Source organism: Carassius gibelio, chromosome B3 (assembly GCF_023724105.1).
Source record: "Carassius gibelio isolate Cgi1373 ecotype wild population from Czech Republic chromosome B3, carGib1.2-hapl.c, whole genome shotgun sequence".
Lineage (NCBI taxonomy): Eukaryota > Metazoa > Chordata > Actinopteri > Cypriniformes > Cyprinidae > Carassius > Carassius gibelio.
The window spans coordinates 22,831,911-22,849,374 of NC_068398.1; the positions used below are offsets into that span (position 1 = coordinate 22,831,911).

General features: G+C 38.8%; 2 protein-coding genes across 5 annotated transcripts in view; one reads left to right on the forward strand and one right to left on the reverse strand.

Annotated features, from left to right (window-relative positions):
* Nucleotides 1–10,574, reverse strand: part of usp7 (ubiquitin specific peptidase 7 (herpes virus-associated)) — a 25,555-nt gene extending 14,981 nt beyond the window's left edge. Inside the window, exons 1-7 of one of the 4 annotated variants that reach the window (XM_052549825.1) lie at nt 9,156–10,574; nt 5,235–5,339; nt 4,920–5,118; nt 4,603–4,741; nt 4,424–4,512; nt 4,234–4,342; nt 2,609–2,739 (exon numbers count right to left, since the gene is read on the reverse strand). In XM_052549825.1, coding sequence (XP_052405785.1) covers nt 2,609–2,739; nt 4,234–4,342; nt 4,424–4,512; nt 4,603–4,741; nt 4,920–5,118; nt 5,235–5,339; nt 9,156–9,237 — 854 coding nt within the window. In that variant the 5' untranslated portion in view covers nt 9,238–10,574. Of the gene's footprint in view, nt 1–2,608; nt 2,740–4,233; nt 4,343–4,423; nt 4,513–4,602; nt 4,742–4,919; nt 5,119–5,234; nt 5,340–7,933; nt 8,079–8,569; nt 8,593–9,155 lie in introns of those variants that run through there. The other 3 variants (XM_052549827.1, XM_052549829.1, XM_052549828.1) reach the window with 3 other exon arrangements.
* Nucleotides 10,575–12,990: 2,416 nt separating this feature from the next.
* LOC127951791 (HUWE1-associated protein modifying stress responses) lies at nt 12,991–16,297 on the forward strand. Its single transcript, XM_052549832.1, has 4 exons — nt 12,991–13,463; nt 14,694–14,774; nt 14,866–15,141; nt 15,994–16,297. The coding sequence occupies exons 1-4, from the start codon at nt 13,265–13,267 to the stop codon at nt 16,236–16,238; spliced, it is 801 nt and encodes a 266-aa protein (XP_052405792.1). The 5' UTR covers nt 12,991–13,264; the 3' UTR covers nt 16,239–16,297.
* The last annotated feature ends 1,167 nt before the right edge of the window (nt 16,298–17,464 follow it).

Sequence of the window (17,464 nt, forward strand, 5' to 3'; positions counted from 1 at the left end):
GACACATTTCAAAATATAAACATATGTATGGATAAATGGTAAACAAACAGTCGCATGACTATGAATTAGGGGTGTAACGGTTCACAAAATTCACGGTTCGGTTCAATACACTGATGTCACGGTTCGGTTCGGTACGGTTCGGTACGTTTTAGATACAGCAAAAAGAAAAAATTGGCAGATAAATTTCCTTGATTTTTTAAAAAATGTTTTATTTATTAAAACTAACAAAGTATGTGTTTTTTTTACATTGAACAATGATGGAGCTATTCTTTACCCATCTTCTATGGTGTTTTCTTAGCAGCATACTGTATAAAACAAAAATAGCTCCTTATAAATTTTTTTTTTTAAATTAAATGTAATATTGTTGTAGTGGTTATGAACAAATACAAAGATGTAACTTTTTATATGGAACTCTATAACTCTTTATATTTAGTGTGTTTTTACTCAATTGGTTCTCTATTTGGGCTTATGTTTTTTGGAACAAAGCAGGAATTACGGTCTGTCTGAAATGGGCTCGTGAAGGAATATTGTAATGGGGCTCAATTACATTAAGCATGTTCTTAAAACCTGCGTTTTCCACTACAGAGTAAGGTCTCATATCCGCGGCTATAACGTAAATGCACCATTCGCTGCGGTGATGTCCGTATACGGAGCCCGGGACGTCACCTAGGAGAAAAAAAAGCAATCCGTGGCGACGGTTTTGCAATCCGTCCCCTCAGTTTATAAACTGTACTCACGAATTCATAAACTGTTCACTCGATTTAACAAATCGTGCCCACGGATTAACAAACCGTGCCCACGAATTTCCAATCCGTGCACTTAGATTTTGTAAACCGTACCCTCGGTTTTTGAATCCGTACCCACGAATTCATAATCCGTGCGCACGCTTTCGCAATCCGTTCCCTCGGATTTGTAAACCGTACTCACGGATTCATGCAGCAAACTCCTACGTGTTAACATACAGTTTTATTGAATATTATTATGTGGAATAGGTTTACAGCAAAGTGTCTTAAGTGATTCTCTATCAAGTGTAGTACGAGGTGGAATACAAAGATTTAATAAGAAAGATGCGCATTAAAATCTTGTTCAATTGCTGATAATCTATAATAGCACTTGATTATTATTGTGCAATAAACCTGGCATTGTGACTGACTCTGGAGTAATTTTTTCCTCTTTTGTAAGTTATTTTGGATAAAAGATTCTTATGCATAACCTGTTTAATAATATATAATAATGATACAAATAAAAATAAAGTTATTTTTTATAATTTTAATTTGTAGGCTAAATAAATGAGTACAAGACAGTAAAAATATTTGTCATAAAATAATTTGTGAATTGCTTTATTTTTAAATAACCTTTGGACAGTTTTGGAAATGCTTGTGTACAATTCTTTCTTAACATGAAGACTTATTTTTGTGATTTTATTATACTAAGCTCCACCCACCTCACCCCACCTGCCGGAGTTAGATGCATGTTTCACTGTTAAGTGTAAAATGCGTGTCAGTTTTCAAATCCGAGGGAACGGATTGCGAAAGCGTGCGCACGGATTATGAATTCGTGGGTACGGATTCAAAAACCGAGGGTACGGTTTATCTAAACGCACGGACTGGGAATTCGTGGGCACGGTTTGTTAATCCTGGGTACGATTTGTTAAACCGAGTGAACAGTTTATTAATTCATGAGCACGGTTTATAAACTGAGGGGACGGATTGCAAAACCGTCGCCACGGATTGATGTTTTTTCTCTCCTACAGGTGACGTGCGGGGCTCGTAGTACCGAGCCTTCAGCGCGTACTGAGTGAGCGAGCGCCTGACTGAGTAGCCTAACATAAACATATAAGTTGGTGTTTTTTTTTCTTCGGGGGTGTCAGGGGCATTGCCTGTTACGTCGTTTGGGTAATTGGGCTACCTTGTTGAACGCATAACATTATATTTCACACACCTTTTTTATTTTCCAAATTTAATTAATTAGTCCAACGAACCGTTCGGTACATAATGCGTACCGCGTACCGAACCGAAAGCCTCGTACCGAACGGTTCAATACGAATACGCGTATCGTTACACCCCTACTATGAATATTTATACAATGGCATTAGCAGCCAAAAACAAACTCAAGTCTCTGATCTTCCAGCATAACATCTAGGCCAAATGCCCCTTAAATAAACTATTAATTGCTTACAATGTTTTAGAGGGTCTAATTAAACAGAGAAACTTTCTATAGATTTCCACCAGTAAGAACTGAACTCAAGAAGGAAAAAAATTGAATTGAAAAAAAAAAAAAAAAAAGTTTAATTTTGGATTTTTACAAGAAATACACTGAATATGCAAACTTAAAGGTTCATCGCCAGGGCACTCAAGGTCAAGCCAAAAATTTTAAAAGCCTTTATTGCATCATGGCTAGAATAATTATAAACGCATACAAATAGCACACTTAACTGGAAAGAAAAGCTGGAATTAAATTGATTTGCAATTCAGAAAAATTAACAAGAACGTCAGCTGAGCAAAAAACATTGAATGACAAGGAACAACATGAAACACTCACTTAACATCTCAAACAAGAATGTCAACTGGCAGACGTGTCATGTGTCAGTGCCTGATTCATAACCTACCCAAAAGACTTAGTCAGCTTCTTTGTCCCAACAGGCTTATCACTGTGTTGGAGCTCATAGAACACCCTCTGCAGGGCGAGGGGAACGCTTTTAGAGGAATCATCTCCCTCAGTAGGCATCATATAAACCGCCTGGAAAGCAAAAACAGAGCAGGTTCTGACAAATGCACAGCATCAACGGTGGGGTGAACCAAGTCCTCTTGTAGCAGATCTATGTATTTTTGTAAAAAAATAACCATATTTAAACCAATCACTTGAATCTAGCTTGTGCCAACAGTTGTAAAAAAGCAGTTCTGGCCGGATGACGTACGAGGTCAGCGCTGCGCATGTGCCGCTCTGGATTGACAAACGCGGAAGTGCAGCGGAGAGATCAAAACAAAATAATGGTCACTAATTAGAAGCACAAAACTAGGAATTACAAAGAAGAATTTTGGAGGATTTCAATATAAGCCAAGAGGAGACTAGAGAAAGGAAACTTTGCTTCCTTTGATCCTGTAAACAAATGTTGGTTTTCATGAGACTCACCGGCGCATGCACAGAGCTGACCTCATACATCATGCTCCTAGAATTTTTTCTATGTATTTTGATGTATGTGATTATTACATTCTGAATATGGATAATTTTCTTATAAAAACGCATTGATTTGCTACAGGAGGCCTTTGTTCAGCCCCCAGAGCCGTGGGAGACACTTTTTTTTAATGGATGGGCGCTTTTTATTTAACTTTTTCTGGACCGAAGCACTGCAACATCCGCTTAGTGGCATTAAACCTAAACATTTTTAATAACACTCTTACTGGATTCATCTTAAATAAAGTCATATACACCTAGTATGAGTAATTTATGGGCTAATTTACATTTTTGGGTGAACTAACCTTCTAAGCAAGGACACATTAAATTGATCAAATGTGACAGTAAAGATACTTTTTAAAACACACATTTCAAATAAAAGCTGTTATATTGGACTTGTTCATACTGTTCATTAAAGACCATGAAAGAATGTGTTCACAGTTTTTTACTTTATGATTTACTGACTGATCCGGTAATGAACTGCAGATTTGGTAAGCATTAAGAGATTTCTTTTTGTTCTTAAAATATTGACCCCAAACTTTTGAATATTAGTGTATTAAAAAAATTACCATGATTGTATTGTTTTATGCTCTTATTAAAAAAAAAAACAAGTGGTGAAAGTTATAGACTGTTAATAACAGGACTTGCTGTGGAGAAATTGTGCTCTGTCAGCACATGGACACACTGATACCAGTTATGATGATCAATATTTTCTCTTATTTCACATTTTCTTCCCAGCATAAAGCGGATCCCCATCCGGAGAGATGTACGACTCGAATAAGAACCAAATATTACTAACAAAAGATTCCAAATATTGCCACAGTTGACTGCACCTGAACACAAACTACATCTTCCCTCATCATCAACACAATGCATGAATTTTAGTAAGGTGAGGGATGCAGTTGGAAAGTAGGTTATATTTCATTGGATCTTACAAGGAAAATCAATTTGCAGAGAAGGAATTGTATTTTTATCATCTGCTTATTGGTACATACTGCCTTCTGTACTAATACTGCAAAAAAATCTTCTGATTCTGATATTGAAAGGCAGATGTCTCACCCGTCGAAGCTGGTTTGTGAAGAAGAGAGTCTGTAGTAAGCTGTTCATGTAACACGTGGCTCCTTGATTCTTCAACCCCACGTAACCAGTGTGTTTCTTTGAATCCCAGCTGTAAGTAAACAAGTCACATCAGCTACCTTTGCAAAAGCTAATCAACACTGAAAACATATGCCACTATGAAATGACTTACGCCACACCGTGAGGCGCATCAGCTTGAACATAGACCTCGAAAGTGACCTTATCATCCTCAACAAAGCCCCGTTCTGGATCAGTCACATCCTGAAATCAACCAGCATCGTCTAATTAGTTCTGTTCACTTCTGATAACACCAGCTCATCAGAGACATTCATACAAAACATGTTAACTTACACTCCATGACATGAAGTTGGAAAAGCCCCAGTCGTTTTCCTTGTGGAAGAACAGGTGACTAATGCGGCGGCTAAAGGATTTCTCATCATCTTTGTAGTTGATTATTTTGAGCATGGCTTGAGCATGACATGACCAGGACCTTCAAACAAGGAGGAATCAAATTAGGTTTGGTTTAAAAACACCCAGAAGAAAGAAACCAGCTAAATACATGGAAAAATCCAAAGTGTATTAACTTTACACAAAGAAAAGAAGTCCATCAATGCAAGGTCATCACTGAAATCATTATACCAGGAAAGGTAATGGCAGTGATTGCTTACGTAGAGTCTGACTCAGCATTGCACTGGAGGAAGAATCCAACGCTCTTCTGGTGAGGTCTGTCTGGGTAAAAGCGTGGCATCACCATGATCTTCCAGGGAAGATTTCTCACAAAACAGGGTGGGCTGAGAACAGACTCACTCAGCCTGCTAAAGCGCTCCACCACAAAGCGGAAAGTGGCTTCTGAGCGCCAGCTTGTGTCTATTAAAAAAATTATAATAATTACAAATGCAGCTGTTCTTTCATTTATAACATGACAAATTAAAATAGATATTAAAAAAAAAAAGTGCATGGTGCTGCGCTTCAATGTTTCTTACCATCCTCCATGTCCTCCTCTGTGTTGTTGTGTCCATCCGCCATAGCCACGTTCCCATTGATGACTGGATTCTGGGGAATTCTTGGAGGATCATCTGGGTCCCCAGCTGAAAAAAAAAGTCATAATGGGATATTCCCTTGTCAACTGGTTCAATCCCATAAGATTTCTTGCAATCTCACTCTGATTATGGTGCCACATATCCACTGTGCAACAGGTAAACAAATGCATTCAGGAGCATCTTTCAGCAAAAAAACTAAAGTTGATCATTCAGAATTTAGCATATGTAGCTCTACACATAATTACTATACGTTCCCTAATATATTTTTGAATTAATTAAGAATTAAGTGGAAATCTGCATCTATAGCCAATAGCCATCAAAGATTCTAAATCACTACTGAAGGCATCTAAAATTATGCTTACAATAGTCCAAGGTAGTCTATAAACACTATGTAAAGATCATATTTACTAATGCACATACCACAATGTAGGGCTAAGCAAATAATCTAGCTGTAGTTCACTGACAAGCAATCCAATATCGCGTTAAAAAATGGATAGGAAATCACATTCAATTTTGAACACGACATTGTGTAGCTTGTCAGTGCACTCCGGTTCTGTTTAGTAAGTGCCGCTCCATCTTAAAAAAAGCATGTGCTTGAGATTTACTACTAACCGGCTTGAAAAGTATGAAAAAACACATTTGATTATTTGCACAGACCTACCACAATGTCATAATTACAAGTGGAAAATACCATTTGCTCTACATTTACTTTGAGCCTGAGATAGTGAGTTGGGGGCGTGACATGAGAAAATACAGAGGATGCAATGAAGGGATACACAATTAATCAAATTTTTAATCGTGATCACCATTATGGATGCCACAATTACGTAATCGTTCAAAGCGCTAATTAATCGTTCAAAGTCCACCTATGTTATTCTGCATGCTTAAGACGTGTTATTTCTTTTTATATTTTATCTTAAGGGTTTTTCCCATTATTTTATTTTTAGTATAACATAATACCATTTCTTTTTTTATATATAATTTAAAGAAACCAATCCAATGTATAGTTGATATTTGAGGATTAATACTGTAGAAAAGCACTAAGTTTTTCAGTTAGTGTGTTTTCAGCTTATTTCACATTAAATAAAACGACATGCAGTGCATCAAACAATGGTATAAACATCAATGTAAACTGTGGTGATCATAATTAACCACTATTACAATTTCAAGGGAATAATCTACAATTATGATTTTTGTCAATCTTGCAGCCCTAATGCAATAGTATTAAAAAATTAAGTTATGTATAAAATGTACATTGTCATTTCGCTCAGAGCAAACGGGTTTTAACGCATATTATGTTGTAATTATGACTTCCCAACATAAGTACAAGTTTCCTAGTTGGAAATTGGACATAAATGGTCTCTCAAGTCCCATTTATGATTAGGTCACTCTGAGATAATTCTGATACCCTAGTTTCGGAATTGCACAGGCCAAAACATTTATACACTGACTTCACAGGAGAAAACTATTGCTGTAGTGACAATTTTATTCAGTTTTCCCACAATATCTACATGGATTTCTCTTGCCATTACAGGCAAGTATATTCTCGAACTAAATACCCATTTGATGCATATTCACATTTATTTCCCTACAAGTCCAGGGTCTCCAATTTCCAGAATCCAGATAGAGAAGATCATGTATAAATGGCAATTAATGAATGAGATTTTATATCCATTGGATTTTAACCAAACATATTAAGATACATTTAGCCTTTAATAAGATTTACCCCCAAAATAGGCAAGAATGAGCCTGGTGTCCTGCACGATTCCCATTTTATTCAGACAACAAAGCACTTGAACATGGCCACTTTAGAAGTGGAAAGTAGGCCATTTGCAAATGGCACATAGAGACAGCAGAAAATGCATGTAAAAACAAAACAAACAGGTTTTCTTCCTGTCTAAGTGGGTGGTTCTTGCCTTGAAAAACACATGCAGCAATGTGAACCAGACATTCTGCCTATTAGTGAAAGACCTGAATGAGTGAGATTAAAAACAGGCCAACCTGCATGCTTCATAAGAGCACGCAGCGCCTCGTTTGCGCATTCCTAGGCCTGTGATATGATACGTGTTGTGATGATTATGTGCATGTCTTGATGGTCTCAGGACAGCAGCATCAGAAACGCCCCCACACGTGCACTGCAGAACTTTGATGAAATGCAGCGCAACTATTAACGTCAGAAACGCAATGAGTAAGACATGTTTCTACGCAACCGTGTTTCTATGGCCTTTCAACTGCGATCGCGGGTGTGCACGAGCCAAAAAAAAAACAGCCAAGAAAGCCGTAATCACTAAAAATGGCGAGCCGTACCACAGCATGACTCGTTATACAATGAAGAAGCAGAAAATCCCCGCGCGCAGTCGGAGCATCCCCACGCGCTGGCACAGTCATTGCGATGCCTAAAACACATCAAATCTATATTTACAAATGACAGCATAGGTATGCACCCTATATTATTAACAATAAGGGTGTCACTGAGGGAAAAACACCACGTTAATGACCTGTTTCTGAGTTGATCCGCTCGTTGTACCCCCCTCCCCCTCCACACACATATAGCCGCGCTGCTAACGTTTCTCTCCGCAAACCGAGCTCTTATTCTCGGCAAACCGTGTCATCCGACACTATCCGAGGAGTAAATGAATTACTTGGTTCGCGGATCCTTTGGTGAGCCATCACGCGCCGGGGGCCACGCCGTCACCCAGATATAAACAAACACCGACGCAAGCAGGCCTTGCAGAAAGCGACCTGTGCAAAACACGGTCCACCATCTTGAAATAAACCTGCCATCCACTCCCCCTAATCGAGCTGCACAACTTCCTATGCGGAATGCATCCAAAGCCAATAACAACAGAAACACATTAATAAGACATAGCAACAGCTAACTTACATGCAATTTAACCGATCATGCATCGCACATAAAGCCTGCAGTGGTGAATGTAGTTCAGAAGCGACTAATAGTTCAAAATGGTGCTGTTGTGCAGCAATCATCATCGGATGCTGTTTGTTTGCCTACACAAGCACTCAACAGTAAATAAAACCGGTGGCGGGACACGAGAATTTGCTGACTATGGAGGAAAGCCATTCAATGAAGCCGCAATTCGTTTCAGAAATGTCTAAACAAATAGATGTTCTGAAACGCCACTAAACTGCCAGATTAAATCATGAACTGGTTAGTAGATAAATGGCCGCTTAAAGGATCTTTCAGGATGGTTTCAACAGCAAACGTTTCCCTGCGTTTTAAATCACAGATTTACAACACAAACAATACACTGTGGACTTACATCCTTTCCATTCTGCACGCGAACACAGGCTCGTTCGTCCAAATAACGGGTTTATCTGTGAGCATTTGCCCCTAGATGCTTTTGAAAAGTTGCCCACTGGATCTACAGGTGTAACCGAGGGGCTCCTTACATAATCAGATGAAAACCTGACACGGTTTGATAGATAGAAGAGCTGAACGATGGGCTGCGCCACGATAATGCAGGCGGCATATAACTAGACAAACGATAATAGAAGACGATCCAGCTCAAATAACGGTCACACAAACAGCATTATTTAAATAAATCAAACACTGTGTGATTTTTAAAAACAAAGCCGCGGGACTAAAATTAGAAGGTTAATCAAATAAGAAGGACTTCTTGCTGACTGAGTAACGTTAACTTAACACATCATGCAGCGAGGCACGTTAAATACGGTTAACATTAGCTGCTGGTTACCTTAACAAGCTATTGGGGTCAAAACATGCGAGAGAGCGGTTTGCTGTTAAACCGATAAAACAGCTACAGATCTGGATTAGTGTGTTAATGTTAACTGTGAGGTTAAATGAAAGGCTGTGCGCTTTTGATTTCGCACGAGGCCTTGACGTACCCTCCATCTCCATGTCCTCGGGCTCGCTGAGCTGCTGCTCGCCGGCTTTCTGCTGCTGCTGCTGGGTGTGATGGTGGTTCATGTCGGCGGCTGTTAGGATGGGGTGACGCCTGGGCTCTCTGTCTCCCTCGGGCCGGTCTGGTGACGGTTCCGCGGGCAGAGGCTGCTGGGGAGTCGGAGGAGTAAACAGGTCGAGCCTTTGCGGCTGGGCCTGCACTAAGACGACCTCGGCCTTGTTTGCTGTCAGCGCCGGGGATGGAGGAAGGGAGGCCGGTGGGGGAGCAGGCAGAGAAACGCGGACGTATTTGCTCGCTATTCGCCCAATCTCGGCGCCTGGGTGAAGGGGTGCTAAGGTTAAGGATAGTCGGTAGCCTCGGGCTTCTGCTTAACTAAGGCCCGATGAATGAAACCCCGGCGTTGCCCCGTAGAAGTGCGGACTGACTGCAACTCACAACAACCTGCAGCCGGGGAAAACACAGATATAGCCCAGCTGGAGCTAGAAAAAGTGACAATGGAATAAACAGCGCGACTCATGCGCCTCCGAGAGCTTATTTTCTAAATACAACTTTGCCTGCAATATTTCCAGTCCGTGTGCTCCTCCGATTGTCCCTCTTTTGGGGGGGAGCGGAGAAAAAACCTATCCATTCAAACCAGACTCTAATGTGAAATCGTCCTCGTTTAGAAGTTCAGTCTCACAAAGATGCCCACGTCTCGCCTCGCCGTTATCACAAGTGAAGCTAACCTGAACATCTAACGCTCGAGTTCACCCCGAAGCTGCATCCCAGAAGGCTATTCAAAGGAGAAACGCTAATTTTGCCCGGTCACGGCCAGAGTCTCTCTCGCCCGCTCCTGCGGTTTATGTTCAGCTCGAGGTAAAGCTCAAAATGGCGGTCGCGCTCTTGAAATGAAATGAAATGTCACATCCGCATCGAGATCCAAACAGTGGCGCACACCTCGCGAGCGCCATAAACACGAGCGCTGCCTCGCGACAGAGTTTACTGAAACTTAGCGGCTTCGTTCTGTATATTTTGTTTTTTAGTATTTTGTTGTGTCTTAGTTTTATTACCGATAGCAGCAACCCAGTTTATGGTGTATTTGTGTATTATTTTATATAGCAAAAGTTGCTTATTGATTCTTCTTCAAACATATTCCGCAAACATTTCCAGTTTTAAATCAATTGGAGCTAGATGGTCGATATTTAATCGGATTTTCTCATTATTTTGTCGAAATGAAAAATGTTCCTGTCAAAAAATTAAACACATAAATAAATAAAGAATCTCGGACCACCTACTTCGAATAAATTAAATATTCCTATAATAATGAATATAATGTATATTTTAAAGAAATGGAAGGATATTAAAAAGTTCATTAAAATGAACACAAAAGTGAAAACACAGTCACACATATCATTTCAACTTCTCCACTCTCCCTCCCTTCCTCACTTCTTAAAATAAGGTACATCAGCAGAAAACCTAAGCCACAGGAAGTATAAAACACAAATCCCAGCAATCACGAAAGTGTAAGAAAAATTATTAAAAATTAATTTAAATAGGCCTAAATAAAAAGTGTTAAGGCTGATCCTGATCGTTGTTTTGTGCAATATATTCTTGAAGATCTTCTCAGCATCTGTAGTCCAGATTTTTAATGTAGAGATTTGTGCCAAGTTCACCTAAGCCGTGGGAATTTGCAATGTTTTGCAGACAAAAATTAAAATTATATCTTTTTATAAGGTTGCACAGCTGCTACAATGTTTTATCAAAACCTGTTTGTTAGTTTTTTATTAAAATGTAGTAAAAAAAATAAAATAAAAGAGAGAGAGAGAGAGAGAAAATCCATAATTTTCCTTAATTAATTAATTAATTGCGCTAAATTATTGGCAATGAGGAGAAGCAGCTGGGCCTTTTCTGAAAAATGTAATAGACATTCATGTTTTGAAAATGAATTAAACTGAAACTAATCTGACATTCAACAAAAAATGGTGATCTGTATTCTGTAATGGCTGCCATATTGTTAATCCATCAGCATGAACAAGATGTTTGTGTCCTGTTTCAAATTAACATTTATCTCTGCCAAATACCATTTCAGCCTTTTATTTTTAGCCAAAACCACATCTAGTGAACAATCTCATCATGATTCATTGATTTACTTTTTATGCAGAAAAATGCCTTTTGTATAAAAGAGGTAAAAAAACAACAACCTTGATTTCACAATAAAAGCTCATAGTAATTCCTCACGGGTGACTAAGCATTATTGCAATTGTTTCACACCTGGTGCCCCAGTGCTTTCAGTGTCTTTGCATTAATTTCATGTTCTATTTTCTACATCAATGCAAACTGATTAAAGAATGGACAGATGTTGCATCACGGTGATAGCATTTGTAATCTTGTCGTTTCAGCATAAATGCAAACCAAAGGGTAGGAATGTATGGAGTTGCTAAACTGTAACGTTGACAGCTGTCTCATTTTTAATAATACCTTACTCAATGTGTACACTGCAAGTCAGAATGTGATAGTGGATCGTTTTTTTCAAAAATAATTTTGCGCAACCCTATAAAAAGTTTTTCATATGAAATAGGATGAGATTGTCTTTAATAGTTACTTTACAAAAAACATGTGCATATTTTATAATTCTATATACAGTATTTCCACCAATAACTAAGTGGCATTTTGAATATTGGTATATTATCTTTCAATGGCATTTGGATTTATTGCAATTGCTTTTAGCATGCTTTCTACACCAACCTTGTTTGAGCAAAATTCTCACACTCAGCAAATGTATCTAAGCAGAACCAGTCTACATTCTTTGAGATTCCAGGTTAGCATGCATTTTTAACTTTACTTACAAAAATGCATATGTGGGTCAGATATACCTGGCAAAAGGGACAGCATATTATGCATCAAATTATTATTGAAAAAAAAAATCCACTATCACATTCTGACTTGCAGTGTACACATTGTTGAATAAGGCAATATTAAAGTGGATATTAGTTGTGGCCTAATGGTTAGAGAGTTTGAAGGTTGTGGGTCCGAGTCTCGGGACTGCAATACCACGAACAAGGCACTGAACCCCCAACTGCTCCCTGGGTGCTGCAGCATAAATGGCTGCTCACTGCTCTGGGTGTAAGTTCATGGTGTGTGTGTGTGTGTGCATTTTGGATGGGTTAAATGCAGAGCATGAATTCTGAGTATGGGTCACTATACTTGGCTGTATGTCACTTCATTTTTTCACTTTCACAAAAGATAATGCAATGTGGAGACAGCTGTCAGCTTTACAGTTTAGCTACTCCATACATTCCCACCACATTTATGCTGAACCGACAAAAGATTACAAATGCTATCACTGTGATGCAACATCTGTCCATTCTTTGCATTGATGTAGAAAATAGTATTTTGTCAATAAAATCTGTTTTATTATAACTTACATTAGCCCATGTGTGTGCATGCACATCTGAGAACAAGTAGACAGTTACAGTATCTGATAAAAAAAAATCTAATATAAAAAAATATCTTATAAACCCAGCTAATTAAGGGTTAACAGGCGGATGCAGCTTCTAACTTACCATTTACTCAGGCCAGTTAATGAAGTTTAAATCTTTAGCCCAATATTTATACTACAAACATTTTCTTTTGTTTTTGTTTAAAACATGGCAGGACGATTAAATTGTATGGGTTTAAAAATAACCTACAGAGAAAAAAAAATGCTACAAAAATAAATATAAAGGCTAAGGTAGCATGTAAATGAACACGGCGTTAGTGTGCGACTTTTTCTGAGAGCAATAGCGTTGATGCGTGCATGCGCAAAACAAAACGGGCGTGTTTTAAATCAGAGCCGCCCACTTTAAGGAATGTCTGAAACTGCGCAGAGCAAAAGCGACCCTCGAGCCGGGGCAGACAGCGACACGGCAGTCCTGGGTAATTCGAGAGCGGCGACACAAAAGACAAAACATTTCACTGCATTTCGTTTTAATTCAAACCCGCAGATCCAGAACTAAGGATATTATCCGACGTTTATCTGGTGGCGTGTGATTTCAAGAACGCGAGTCACCCCACGAGGACAAAAAATCATTGAGAAAACGAGCAGGAGTTCCCCGAAGTTTCTCAGTATTGATCATGGAGGAGAAGAAGGAGGAGAGCGAGGCGGAGATCCAAGAGCACGGACCCGAGCACTGGTTCTCCAAATGGGAGCGGCAGTGCCTCGCGGCGGAGGCCGAGAGGGAAGAGCCTAGCGAGGAGGAGGAGGACCAGAACCAGGAGAAACTCTGGCACCTCTTCCAGAATTCGGCTACGGCGGTGGCCCAACTTTATAAAGGTCTGTGCGCGGAGAAGGAGACCCCACCAGCGGCCTCCGACTTCCAGCAGCTCGGCGAAAGAAACCGCTCGCTCTAGAGAAATATCGCCTAAACACGTTGTTTCTGCAACAAACCACACTTTACGACTTAAAAGTCTCATTTGGCCACTAAAGTAGTGAAAAAAGCAGGGTTTTATGTTTGTTTTTCACAGTGTTAATGAGAGCTAGCTTTAGCTGCGCCGGTCTGGCTGTGTTTGACAGTAAGTTCGTTGTCATAGTGGCCTTGCTAGCCGGCTAGACGGAAAGCCGGCTTTTTTTTGTTCCTCTCGATTAAACGGTCTGTCCTGGAAAAGCTTATTTTTAAGTGGAAAGCATTTACGCGTTATAGGTTTATAAAAATACGCAATTTGACATAAAGCTCCGCCGGTTTGTGAGCTAGAATATGTCCTATTGTGGCCGTGTTTCAAAACCAAGTGCACTTAACTGCTCACCATTGTGCAAGAGAGACACGTTCAAACGCACCTATTTTACCCATATAAATTACCCGTGTAGCACACTAGGGTTTGACACAGCCTTTGAACTCGCTCTTAAAGGGATAGTTAGTTTACCCAATAATTATTGTGCATATTTGTCTCAACAATAAGTGATATGGTGGTTATTGTTTGTTTAAAATGCAGTAGTATTAGCCTAATATAAAATGTGTATTTATTTATTTATTTATTTATTTATTTATTTATTTATTATTAAATTTAATTTATGCATTTAGCTGATGCTTTTATCCAAAATGACTTACAGTGCATTCAGGCTATCAATTTTTACCTATCATGTGTTCCCGGGGAGTCGAACCCCCAACCTTGCTCTACCAATTGCTACAGGAACATACATATATACAAGTTACATGTTACAAAGTACATGTTTTTTTTCTCCTTTCCACTAAAAACAACGAATATTCTCTTTGAGCATACTCAATAAATAATAGCAATAAATTAGTTATTTTATGCTTAGGCATTTAATGTCTGTTTATAAATAGTGTTGACCTTTTGTGAATGCTGGTTTAATCCATTGCAAAACCAGTGGATTTCAACGTGTATTGTCTACACGGTTAGAAAAGGTATTTTCTATGGGTTTCTCAGTCTTTAGTGTAAAGGTTAACAATAGAAATCCTATCTGAATGCTCTACTGGACCTATTTTAGTAATCTTTGCTGTCTTTAATGTCATGTGAGCATCCCTGATTTCACTCCCGTCTGCAGATCGAGTCTGTCATCAGCAAGGACTGTCGTTGTGGTCGCAGTTTCAGAACGCTGCAACAGCAGTGACTAATCTTTACAAAGGTAACTCATTATTACACATTTGAGTTTGCACATATCTAGAGCTCGACTGAACTGAAAAGATAATTACTTCTGACTGTGATCTGTTTAACAGAGAGCGTTGATGCACACAAGAGGAGCTTTGACTTGGGAATCCAGATTGGTCATCAGCGACGTCATAAAGATGTTTTGGCCTGGGTAAAAAAGCGAAGGAGAACTATACGAAGGGAGGATTTGATAAGTTTCCTCTGTGGAAAAGCGCCACCACCAAGGACTTCTAAAACAGCTCCCAAACTGACTGTCATGTCTCCTAACCGACCACCTTCATCAGACTCTGTGTCATCTGTAGAGACTGATTTACAGCCCTTCTGTGAGGCCATAGCACTACACGGTAAATATTACTGCCTGCTCATAGTTAAGATACAGCTGACTGAACATGATAGTGTGTATCAGTAGCAGTGCACATATTTGTCTTAACATTTAATGACTGGACTTTGTAGTTTACATATAGTGGATATTTTAATTGCAATAGAATAGTATTAGCTCCATATACAATATTTTTTTCTCCTCTATAAATTCATTGTATAAAGCTAATATTATTTGATACTATATGATGCTATATATTTCACACACACACACACAGATATATATATATATATATATATATATATATATATATATATATATATATATATATATATATATATATATATATATATATATATATATATATATATAATATTTGAGGGAAAAACTAATTTAAGTATTACTAACTTTTATTTCTTAATTAATTGCAGAAATATGTTATTTATTTGAGTGTTTTATGCTCTCCTTTTGAGTTGTATTTTTGGGGGGTGGGGGCATGATATATGTGTATATTATGTTAATTTAACAATCTTGTTTTTTAACTATTTGTATAGGTTGGCAGACATTCAAAATATAATTTTCTCTACTGGCCCCACATGGTTCAAGTACATGGACCTTGTGATCCTCAGTATTTTTAGAGCTGGATATCTGGATGAAAGAACCTTTAGGTTTATTTTCAAGCACAGAATATCATACCTCTGCAAAGTTAGCATCACTGTAATACACTGGAAACACATGCTATGTAGAATTTATTTATTTATTTATTTTTTGCGAATCTTGTGTTGACACAGAGTTTTTCAGTGTTTTTAAAGTGTGAAAAAGTGTCCATATGATGAAACCTGAAAGCACGTGAATTATCTCTCATCTTTGGTTCCAGGTTTAAGTGGAGCGATGGCCAGCGTCAGCGTCCGCTCCAGCACTCCTGGCTCTCCGACTCATGTCAGCGGCAGCTCCAATGCAGGGCGCAGGAGGAACGGACTTCACGATGTGGACTTGAACACTTTCATATCGGAGGAGATGGCCCTCCACCTTGGCAGCTCAGGCACCAGGAAGCGGACCTCGGTCCAGTGCTCCGATGTCATCACAGACTCCCCGACCCATAAACGCAACAGAATGCTCTGAACTCAGTTGTTGTTCTGTATGCTTTGTGCTGCTTAAAATAAAAGCCGCTTGATCCTCAACACTTGCGTTCCCTCAAAAGGAAACAAGGGGCGCAGTGCACTTGCATATTCAGTACAGTATGCCATACAGTGGAGGCTAGTTCATATCGCTTCATGCATGTTGACCTTTTATATATGTTTTTGCACTCACCACACCACGTAATTTGAGTTGTATGAGCCATCAAGTACCCATTTTATTGAAAACATATTAACTATTAGATTACAACATCGAAATAGGCTATTTTTAGTTCACATTATCTCCTAGTGTTGCCAAGCTAATAACTCGAATGTTTGCTTTCAGATATCGGTGTGAGCATCAGCCCATTTCCCATATATTTTCATTTCTCCTTAGCATTCATTGAATGGCAGTTCTGTTGTGATCAAATGTGCAACGTTTTTAGTCATACTTGAAACTGCTGCTGATTTATATGTTTGTGTGCTCTCGAGAAGGTTGCAATAATGATTTTGCACTAATGCATTTTTTTTTAAATAGTTAGACAACTAGAGAAAGGCAAGGGAAGTGAGGCTTATGATAAAGTGGTGCAGTTGTTGACATTTTACATTTCAAGGCTATTATGGTTTGGTTCTGGGGTTAGGTGAGTCTTCGTGCTGTAAGAACAGTGTTCAGCAGAGCTTTCTCTCAGGAGAGGTACTAAAGTGGAGAAAAACTGTGTCATCTTGAAATTGAAGTGTCCTTTTAAGTGCTCTTCAAATCCAGGTCAGAGGATTTGGAGAGCTGCACATGTACGGTCCAGCTTTGTGCTGATGTATAGAAGTCAAGCTGGACTCTGAACCCCTTAAAAGCAGAAATATATGATAATATGAGCTCGGGGGTAATGAAATTGTGTGCTCTTTTGGCTGATACACAAATATAGCACTCTTGATTTAACATGATGGGTTTTTCTTTGCCCTTGTCATTATTCTTGATATAAGATACCTTAGGTAGAAAGACCCGTAGTTGATATGGTCCTCACATTGACAATTGTAGATTGAGTGTTTGATATGTCAGGTTACTGGGGCTGGGGAAACATGATGTGGACTGCATTTTCTGTCAAATACCAATCAAGCTGCTTTATGCAGACATACTAAATTACAAATGTTGCAAGAGATAGTTTTATCTTTTCTGTAATGTTAATATTGGATGTTTGGTTATTGATTTCATGACTTGATTTCGTAAACATTTATTTT

Bases quoted from the DNA above. Each gene is read 5' to 3' on its own strand.
- LOC127951791 (XM_052549832.1), top strand. From the start codon at position 13,265: ATGGAGGAGAAGAAGGAGGAGAGCGAGGCGGAGATCCAAGAGCACGGA. The intron at 14,775-14,865 runs GTAACTCATTAT...TCTGTTTAACAG, and splicing joins AGTGACTAATCTTTACAAAG to AGAGCGTTGATGCACACAAG. The intron at 15,142-15,993 runs GTAAATATTACT...CTTTGGTTCCAG, and splicing joins TGAGGCCATAGCACTACACG to GTTTAAGTGGAGCGATGGCC.